Below are 10,921 nucleotides of genomic sequence, written 5' to 3'. Positions count from 1 at the left end.
CACTCAGACGCTAGCGATTTCACGAACAAAAGTCCAGATCTATTCTATAGGAAATATTGTAAATTTTAAGCAATTTTAACTCGAATATCTTCGTAAACTGCTTGCTGTTCGCTTCTGATCTTTTTTTTTTACCTTGTTGACTCATTTGCTCAGAAAAGAGATAAGAGACTCTCCTTGTCTAGGATTTACGACAGTCCTTCGCAAATGCATGAGCATTTCACCATGTCAGTCTTAGCATACTCTAAGGCCGCCATCAGTCAAATGCTCGAGTCTGGATCGGTGAAATTTCTCCAAAATTTGAGTGAAGAATTTTCTGGATACTTGTTCGAATGCTGACATACATTTTTAACTGTAGTTTATGAAACGATCAAATAAAATCATTGTTCTGAATACTCCATGTGTCAGTTTATTCAATGCAAGCTTTGGAGTATAGTTGAGCCCCATCGTTGCTTTCGCCTTTTTCCTTCATTTCTCTTTTCTTTGCCATCCACAAATAGCTGCGGTCTGGGACGGGAAAAAGAACATTCTTTACATTCGTGTAACGACAAAGCATCCACGCCCTAACCACAACAGAATAGAATCCGTGATCAGATGCTCTTCTTTGAGCTCTATTTTACTTGTTTATTTTTATTCTATTGCTTTATATAAGGCGTATAGTTTGCTGTATATGTTAGGAACAATTAGGATGAACTCGGGCAACATTGACTCGGGCTTGAACTCAAATTCTTAGGAATTGCTTATTTTCTGTTACTCTTCTAATTTTCCTATTGAATTTCCTACGGGTTCTACTTAACTTTTTTCAGTTTTTGAACTTTTGTTTCAGTTTTTTCAGGCCTGAGAAGAAATGGATGAATGAGAAATGAATGAAGTCAACAAGCTTTTATCTGAAATATTCATTTGTATTGAAGAAAACCAAATGTGAAGATTATGTTTGTGTTTAAAACGGTTGGAAACATGTCCTCAAGGACGAAAGCGAAGGCTTTTAAGCAGAAAGCGCAGCATTCTTTGGAAAAAAAAGAAGCAAGGCTTCTCAGTCGACACAAATTGATGGCTGTCCCACCGAACCTCTTTTCAGCCGCTTTTCGCCTCGATCTCCTCTCGCCACTTCTTTAGCTGTAGCTACAAATGGGACAGTACTGATACGAGCGGTTGAGTTAGCTTTTCAGTTTACTTTCCTTACATCTCTGTAGCCTCCACGTTTCCAACGTTCTATCGCTATGCCGTTTATTTAATGGCTCTTCCATCAGTATGAGGATGACGTGTCCAAAACGGCTACGATGGGGAGGTTTCACGGATTTGTGACGCATTTTCTGGATGATCGAACAACATCTTTTTCTCACACGTTCCTTTATGGTCACGCAAATCGTCTATCAAAACCATCAAAGGCGAATGAATGTTGCTTCAGTGTGCAGGAAATTGTAGTCTTTACAATAATTTTCATACTACAGTAGTTCCGGAATTTTGTACCATGTATGCTAAAGTTATATCAGCTGCCAACAGGTCGTAATGTTACAAATTCTCTGTAAACGCTGTAAATTGTGCTGTCTTTTTTCGGATTCCCAAGTTATTTGTGGATAAAGGTGTCTTCTGGGCTAGTTTCACTTATTTTGATCCTTAATTTTATTTTTTCTTCTTAATTTTGCTTCATTTTCTTTTAGTTCTTGATTGTTTCTGTCTTTTGACGTCACTTGAATGAAAATTATACGTTCAATTGTATAAAATTGCATAGTGAAATGCGAAATGGAACGATTTTTTCTTCTTTTTTTTCGATTTTCTTGCGCTATACGCCACCACAAATATCCTTTAGAATCTTACATCCATAGTTTGAATCACAACTATTGATCCGTGATAGATAACAAGTAGGTAAATAAATAAAATGAAATATACTTAAAGCTATATTGAGGACCGAGGAATTTATCCCAACCGATATCTTCTTTCCAATTTTCTGGAAAAAAAAATTGAATGCTTCGAAAAACATCTTCCAGATTCAACCGTTTTCCCCAATATCATTCAAAGCTGTTTATGGTAAACTTTCTCAAGTTAATTATTTTTCAAAACCTCTCATTTCAAGAGAAAGAATATCCTTTCGCTTCCCTTTGAGTTTGTTGTTCCAGCCAATCGTCATTCTGCGTTTATTTTCCTGCTCATTAATCTGTTGTTTTTTCTTCCTTTATCTTCTGATAACTACATGCTTTAAATTGTGATAGCGAGCACATTCTGCTCATTCTGCAATATTTCTACTTCCACACTTTTTTCGTTTGCTTTCTATTCCAGAATTATTTCATTCCTATCTGCAGCCTTGCCTAACTGCACATGGACTCCCATCAGATGTTCTCATCCCTGTTTCCCGCCATTTTTCTTCGATCGATTTTTAGTGCATCGTGCAAGCAAGCCGAATTTCGGGATACTCCACATTTTCCTGTGCCAACATTTATGTTTGTCAGCTTTGTGGAAACGAATTTTGTCGAATACCATGCGTATTTGCATAAATACGAGCATATTTTTCCAACTTTTTTTTTTGGAAAAATTCTCATTTTATTAATTGAAATCAACTTGAGCGACAGTGATTTCCTCTTGCTCTGCTTAAAATTGGAAGTACACTTGTGTTTTGAGTATGATTTGCGATAAACCTTCTCAACACCTCTGTACTGTGCCCGGTCTTCCTTTTTCTCTTTTTGGCATCATTACTGTAACTGTTTTCCCCTGGCAGCTAACTACAACAAAAAAAACTATTCCAAATCAGTATGAACCTTAAGGACTACTATAACATTTATTAGTATAAGTTTATTTTGGAAAAGTTCTTTATTTCTGCACTCGAAAAAAAAATGTAGAAGGCGGAGAAGAGACGTAGTAATAACCCTGTTTCTTGTTTTGCATCTTTTTCGTTGCTGATAGAGAAATATGAGCAGCATCAAAAACGTTTAAAAAATTAAATACGAAAAAATACAGGGTCTGACGTTAATCAAACCTCCTGGGATGCGCCAATGTGTTCACTTCAATTCAGAATCGTTTGGGAATTCGGAATCGTTTACGAACGCGAGTCTAGGCTACACAATTACTTGCGGGTTCTAGCCGATGCATAAAGTCAGTATTTTTATCCTCCCAAACAAGTCTGGTACCAATTTATCGAACGCGGAAGAATGAAGTGGTTCGTTTAAACAACTAGTGCGGTTTCGAACCAACGATCGACCGTGCAGCCGCAGCAGAACCTATTACCAACTGCGCCGCACCCTCTCTTCAATGTCGTGTTTAAATGATCTTTTATCGGCTTCAATTATCCTAGCAATGTTCATCCTTCTCTCTGGCGATCAACTGGAATTCATGTTCTACTTTCACTCATACTCCTCTTCAATAAGATTACCGATTTTTCAAGTGGCAAGAGAATTATGTGCTGCAGCTGATCACTGTAAATAATCTTTCTTTCGACTAATTTGACTCTCGTTTCCCTAAAAGCTTAAAACATCTCAAATTCACATGGGTATCCACTTAAATAACACTAATATTCAACGCCTTAATATAGGATGCATAGCAGCTAATTTTAGGATGAAGTTCTTTAGTTCTGGAAAGCTTTCACCCCTCCTTTCTCAGTATTTTCCAGTTATCTCCTCACTTCAGTTTTTAGGTCAGTCATTTTGGAAACTTTGAGAAATGGGAGCTTAAAAATGTGACTAGGCCGAAAGGCAATAATGGCTCTTCGTTTAATTACCATCTGTCTTTATTCAGTCAGGCGTGGGTTCTGCACAAGAATATTCATCATCTATGTGGTTTAGAAAATGCACATTTCATAATTATTATTATTTTAGGATTTTTCACTTGGTGATAAGTCATCCTAGGCTTTCATTCCTAACCATTCAGTCATCCCAAACAAGTTCAAAAGTTGCACTTCAGCGATTGATTCAGCTTTTACAGTTCGATAGTGTATTAACTTCCGTTACTATGTCCTTGGTATTTATAAATTATCCGTAAAGGTCAGGAAATCTGCACAAACGTTCAAACCAAATGAATCATCCTACGAGTCAGTTGCCCACGCGTGAACTTATTTACATTTTTTCTCAAAGTACAGACATTGCAATGACTCTCGAGTGATTACATACTGCTACATTCCTCTCTCAGAGGCTATGCATATATAATTCTGAAGAAGATAGTAAGCAGATGCCCTTTTTATTTCCAATTCTCCGCCGAATTATCATATTATATATTGTAGATTCTGTTCAGAACCAGACACTTTCTGTGTACATAGCACGAAGCTGCAGTTAAATCAAATATTAATCAAAATCACGAGCTGATTTCTATAGCTGATCATGAGCAGGTAGAAATAAATTTAATACATTGCTTTATTCATTTGATATGTTGTGTATCTGTTTGAATTCATATCACTTTTGATAGAAGTACACTTAAATTTGATTTTAAAAACCCATAAAAGAACTCACAGCAAATGACGGCCTTGAACTCAAATTCTAGGGAAATTGCTTTTTTCTATCAGTCTTCTAACTTCTCTATTAAATTTCCTACGGATTCTACTTATCTTTTTTCCGAGTTTTTGCAGCCATGAGAGGAAATGGACGAAATATAATCGGTTTTGCTTACAGGGAAACGGCTTATATTTCTTCTACGTTCTGTGCCTTTAACTTTAACCATTATAAAAACGCATATCTTCAATCTAAACTTTCTCTCTTCTATCTCTTTTCTCTCCTTCTTCTCTTCCCTCTTTTCTGTCTATTTGCGGTGGAACGTCCAAACGTTCCCATTTTCTTATGGATCGAAAAACGTTCAGCAAAAACTGTCTAGTTTTGACCAATATATCGTTCCCTTTGGTGCTACTTACCTACCATTCATTCTCAAGTGAAAAACAGGCTTTTTGCTATAGTGTGGCAAAATCACAAATTTTAAAGTATAAAATTTTGTTTTGAAGTAGAAATTACTGTAAGATTACCAGCACTATTATTACATTAATTTGAAAAAAAGAACAAAAAATAAAAACATATAAAATTTTTGGTATGGTAACGGAAAATACATTGTAATATACCAAAACAGTATAATCATTTTTCGAAAGACAGAGTTGTAACCTCGTATTGGTTTGAGATCATCACTATCTTTGTATTATCAATAGTTTTTTCCTTCTCGATACCGTCCAAGGACGTCCAAGCATTTCATTTCTCCAGGATCAATAATTGGACAAAAGATTTGTCTGGATATATGAGAACACCGATGTGATATATCGGTTGGCCAGTGCAATTTATCCTCTGGCCCGCATACGTGTTCATTAACCTTTCGGGAGAATTCTGGGGGATTTCCGTTGTTTTCTGTAAGTTTATGGATGTGTGGTTATTCATGAAATAAAATTATTCATGCTTAGTCTCTTCGTAGGGAACTCAGACTATTTCATTGCTTCTCTCATATACTCAATCTGTCAACGTTTGGAAAAAAAACATTTGAGAGAAATTTTTCGTTAATTCGCCACCGCAAATTTACTATTTATTCACTTATTTATTTACTGTTTGTTTACTTTAATCTTTTTTGTTCTTCTTTTTGTTTATATTCGTGGACATATGTCCAAGTATTCTCCATTACAAATTCTAGATTTCCTTTCTGCTGGAATAACTAATCACAATTCCAGAAATTGTGCTATGATATCGAAAAGCTGCAGTCTGTGAGGTATATACGTAGTTGTAAGTATCGCAAGTAATCTAATTTTATCATTTTGACATACATGACTCCTAGAACCATCGACATGTCGATGTACATAGATCGATGCCAATCTGCGTGTGCTTGAAATTCCCGTTTTTTTTTCCGCCGAAGTTCCTTTGTTACCAAGAATTTTACTGCAAGAAAATTTTCATTTGCTTGCAATCCTCAATCTTGCGGTGTTTCTTTTCTGTCTTCTCTTGAGCCCATTGACGTCAAACGGTCGCAAATCAACGGAAGAAGCACGTAGACAAGATGTACATTCAGTCTTCACAGTCTAAATTTATTTAAACATAATTTCCTCCGAAAATCTTCGCTAGTTCACCTAAGGATTTCACAAGGCCTATGATATTTAGGATTTCATGAAAATTATGAATTTTAGCAGATGTGTGGTTGTGAGTATGTACAACTGCATTTTTTTTTAAAGTGGAAATAAGACCAATCATTCAAATCTTTCTATTTCTGATTTTCGTTCCATGTCAGTTCATGTCGCCCGTTTACATATTTCTTATTTACATTTGCAAATCTACTCTTCCTCCGTACTATTCATATTTTATAAATTATTAATTAATTAATTGTTAATTAATTAATTAATAATTGATAAAATATAAATAACTTAATTATTTGTTTTTCTATACTAGCTCTATTATGTGTTATTATTATTCTCCTTCTTCCTAGCGTTTGTTCCGCCTTATTGCAGGGTCCGCCTTTCTGCTCTTTGTCTTTCATTTGGATCTATCCTATATTTGTCTAATTAGTCTACATAATCGTTTATCTAATTATCATTATTAATTGTTCGTCTAGTTGTTTTAAATCCTCAATGTTATATATTATTATATTTGGTTTCTTTAATTGAGCCGGACCCGAGGTTGTTATTATCCTTTATTCGTGGCTAAGCTTTCTGCAATATCGCTTTCTTGAGAAGCTGAAAAGGTGAAATCCTGAATATATTATACAATTACCTAATTTCCTTGTTTAATGGCATCCCGCCTTATAATTGGCTTACTTCAATGTCTAAAGGACTGCCTCAGTGAAACTGACAGAATTTGATCTCAATTATTATTTCGACCAATCATGTTCGATGAATCGATGAGATCGATTGTACATAGAATTAGTGTTTTTGAAAGAGGCGATCATCTTTTCGCTGCCCTTCAGTTGTAATTTCTTGACTATCGTCAACCATCACCTGACCTGGCAGCCTTGACTCTTAGAGAAGCTTTGATCACTTGTCGTTCAGGCAGAAATATGAATGATCCTGCACGAGCGGTGACAGTCAACCACACGATGCACTTGTCATTTTTTCAGATCAACTGTCAACGTTGAACAAGTAATTTACTGTAGCGTTCTGGATTTGGGAAAAGGATTTCGCGTAAGGATTTCTCACTTTCTCTGCCAGGAGGTTGACCTGCCAACCCATCACATATTATGCTGTGAAGGATCAGCCTTGCTGTGTAAAACTTGGCCGGAATTCTAGTCAGCTTTATTCGGTCTTGTTTTTGTTTTATAGCACACGTGTAGGTGTTTTCAAACTAATAAATAATTAATCAACACCACTATCGTGCTGTCAAAAATTACCTATGATGCCTAGATGACTATGTATATGCACTTGTTCTAATTTCATTATCCGCAAGATTGTTGCTCAATTCTCTCGTGAATATACTCGCTTTATATCCTAAATTTCAATTCCATTCTATTTCTTTTCACATAGTGCACATTTACATTTTTTTCAATTCTTTTTTATTGATGCAAAATTTATATGTTTTATATTAACTAAATAAGTAATATTGAACTCGATTAGGTAGCAATAGCTAGCAATAGTTACATCATTGGTATCAATATCAATTACGAACAATAATGATCATGTTTTTATTTCTCCGCTTGAAATAATTACTTTCTCCGGCCTGAGATAAGTAATTCTTTCCTACGTCACATTGTGTTCAACAATCGCAGCAGGCATTATCTCCTTCTCTTTTGTCCTGTGGCCTCCTTAAGATATTTTTTATGATTAGCTACCACTTGTTCGTCTGATTCAAAACTCCTTTTTTGAGAACAATTAAAAAAAACAAAAGAAAAAGAGAAACAAAGGAAAAACAAAAGAAAACAATTAAATTAGTGTGTAATGGATGCTAGGCAAACCAAAATGTTATCTTGAATGTCTGGCACCCTATTTCCAATCATTGAAATATGAACATAGTTTGAATCCGCTGGATTTTTGAAAAAATTTATTGCTCAGAGATAAAATGTGGTTCGTCACGCAATACATTAAATATTCTCGACGTTTCCATTACCTCGAGAATGATTAAAACGAAAATAAATTCTCCGTGACATACTCATACCAGAACGACACCCACTCATCGCTCTGAATCAGCTGAATTCGATGACAGTTTTTTTTCTTAAACTTCATGCTAAATGTGGACGTTGACGCTCTATGAGGCATCGTTTCGTTTCGCTTTGTTTTTTTTTTCTATAGTACAGCTGTTTATCGTTATTTGGTAAAAGATAGCGCGTCTTTAGCAATTCTTCGCAAAAAAGAGGCAGAGTTCTGCAAAACAGGATAGCACGTATGCATTGGGAAACAATGTTCGAAAGATAACTTGATGTTACAGTATGTATATGTAGGCTCTACGGATTCCGGAGAACATGACGACAGTATCCAATCATATGGTTAAAATTTCTCTGATCTTTCCGCAGTGATGAAAATCTGCTGAATTATTCGATTGGAAACCTTGAGACTCATCGCATGAGGTTATCTCTTAAGCTCCACTCAAGGGAAATTTCTTGTCAAAAAGAATAAATGAACTGAACTATTAGCGACTCCGCCCTTTCCGCACATTTCAGAATCGCTCCATTAATCCTCAAACATTCTCTGCTTCCCATATCAGTGACAGTTGAACCACTTACGATTCTTGTTATCAGTCTAAGCCAACGCTCCTTTGATTCTACGTTGTTCGTAAAGAAACTTCCAATGAGTCGGTGTCACGAAATTTTTCCTCCTCCCTGAAATGCTAGGAAAGAATACCTTGTTGGACTCCTTTTGACAATGTCTTTGTAAGCAAAACGCATTTCTTTTTTTTGCACTACCTCAGTTTATTTCCTGTTTCTGTTCAAAATTGAAGAAATATTTTATCCTAAAGGATTTGTAGTTTTCTTTTCCATGGAATTCTAGCAAACGGATTCGCAGGGAAATCGCTCATAATTCTATCTATTTTTTGAGGTTATTGGTTAATTTGTCTAACCCCTTCAACGAAAATGCAAATAAAACAAGGACTTATCTGGAAAACAGGGTGCAGGGTCATGGAATTCTCTTACTTGTTGCGGGCAGTCAGTCATAAAACAGTGTTAAAGCATTTAACAGTTGATGACCTCGTAGTAGAGAGTACAACTTGATAGTTGAACTAAGCTTGTTTATATATGAACATATTGTTTTTATTTATTTATTTATTTCACTGCAATGCTTGTATTTTCTTCTGTTCTCACTCACGTAGAACACTGTGCTCTCTTACTCGATTTTTACCGTTGCTACATTGCGGTCGGATGGCCTTCACGAGCGAAAATTTTTGCATGAATTCTATTTTAAACATTTTCTGAATTATTTTGTCAGTTTTTTGTTCATATTGGCAGTTGAAAAAGGTTCACATTCACAATTTTGGACCCTTGTCAAAAGGAAAGAGCTTGATCCCACGAATAATTTCACTTTCACATCTTTTTACTTGGTCGGAAATGCTGCAAACGGCTCGAGAATTCGAGGATCCAGGGAACTTCGGATGATCAACAATCTCCAGGACCTCTCTTTTTCTGAAACTACGGCGTTGTTCATTCAACTCTGATTTTTTAAAGTAATAAATTCAGTACAGCGGTTTAGTCATCCGGAGTAAGAAATCATAAGCTTCGGCCAATTATTTGTGCTCACAATAAGACACATAAACATAGTCAACGATTATTATAGCTAATCAGCTCAGATTGAACGGGTTTTCTAAGAAGCGGCGGGTCCAAAACCTCTTATCCTAAGCAGTGTTTTCCGTGTATGTATACACATACATAGATGGAATGCTACAAGTAACCCAGACAGTTTACGACTGAATATGGATTCCACACCTAAACACATCACCCCACGAATCTGGGGTGGTGCGGGTTTCAGGTGAGTTATGCCTATACGGAGTCATATATTATGGGGAGGAGAGTGATTCCGTCCATTCCTTCCTAATTGTCGCAAAAAAAACGGCCCGGAAAATACGGCTTCGAGCGTTCCGGCGCGCTACTATCCGCAACGAGTTCGATTGGAGCGCACCAGCCGTGTGCACTTACCGCATGTTCGGGGTGCTTTTTACGGCAATTAGGAAGAAGTGGACGGAATCACCCCTTCTCCATAATCTACTGCTCGTACAGGCATAACTCACCTGAAACTTGTACCGCCCTAGATTCGTGGTTCACTTTAAAGAAAATTCAGTCCTGACTCCTACGTATTTTTGAAATTCGCTGCTTCGTTTTTTTCCTAAATGTCAAGAAACGCAAAAGCTAATTAATCATAAGTGTTGAGATTCTAACCAGAGATTTACGAAAAGAATCTCAACCAACTTTGTGATCGTTCCTTGCGAATATAAATGTACTCATAAAAATGAATGGGCCTAGTCTCCCTTTACTATAGCCGTCCTCGTTCTTTTTTTTTCAATTCTTAGCTAAAAGCATTTCGGTTCCGATTTTGCCATCAAATCTTGTGCAGTTTTTTTTTTCTTGTCGACGACATGCCTCCCTTAAGAGGCAAATTGAAGACGTGATTGACCTAGAAATACAGCGAAGCTGCACGTTTTCTCATCTAAAGCGGTTCGTCTCGTTCTCATCTCGTTCTTCTCGTTTTGCTCTCGAATAAATTCGCTAGTTTTAATGACGAGGTCTGATTAAGAATGAGTCATTTCGATGAGAATGGAAAAGTCAACGGAGTATCACTCTATCGGGTCGTTTGTGCTGTTCATTCACTCTCGTACAACGTGCCCAACTCGTTGAAAATGAGTCACCTGATTGACATTTGTGGTTGAAGTGCACTTCAACTGGTACGAAGTTTCATTCACTCTTTGTCTCTTATTTAGAATACTCTAGTTCGTTTTTTTTTCTTTCCCTCTCCCTTCATACAACACATTTCAGCTGAATTTTCATCTTTCAAATAACCGATACCCAGGGAATCCTACCGGTCGATAATTCTGCTCTGCTAGTGCATTCTCAAAATGTGAAAATGCACGGA

The 10,921-nt window shown here is 36.4% G+C and overlaps 1 protein-coding gene across 1 annotated transcript; it reads left to right on the top strand.

The window, feature by feature from the left end:
- Positions 1 to 222: 222 nt before the first annotated feature.
- Positions 223 to 10,878, top strand: RB195_008194 (uncharacterized protein; the record flags this gene model as incomplete). The annotated part of the gene is made up of 5 exons (XM_064194588.1): positions 223 to 279; positions 1,035 to 1,148; positions 1,248 to 1,285; positions 10,721 to 10,733; positions 10,825 to 10,878. The coding sequence occupies 5 exons, from the start codon at positions 223 to 225 to the stop codon at positions 10,876 to 10,878; spliced, it is 276 nt and encodes a 91-aa protein (XP_064045733.1).
- Positions 10,879 to 10,921: the final 43 nt, after the last annotated feature.

The sequence above is a fragment of the Necator americanus genome, chromosome III, assembly GCF_031761385.1.
Source record: "Necator americanus strain Aroian chromosome III, whole genome shotgun sequence".
NCBI lineage: Eukaryota > Metazoa > Nematoda > Chromadorea > Rhabditida > Ancylostomatidae > Necator > Necator americanus.
The sequence above is the reverse complement of the archived record's forward strand: the minus strand, read 5'-3'. Positions and strand labels throughout refer to the sequence as shown.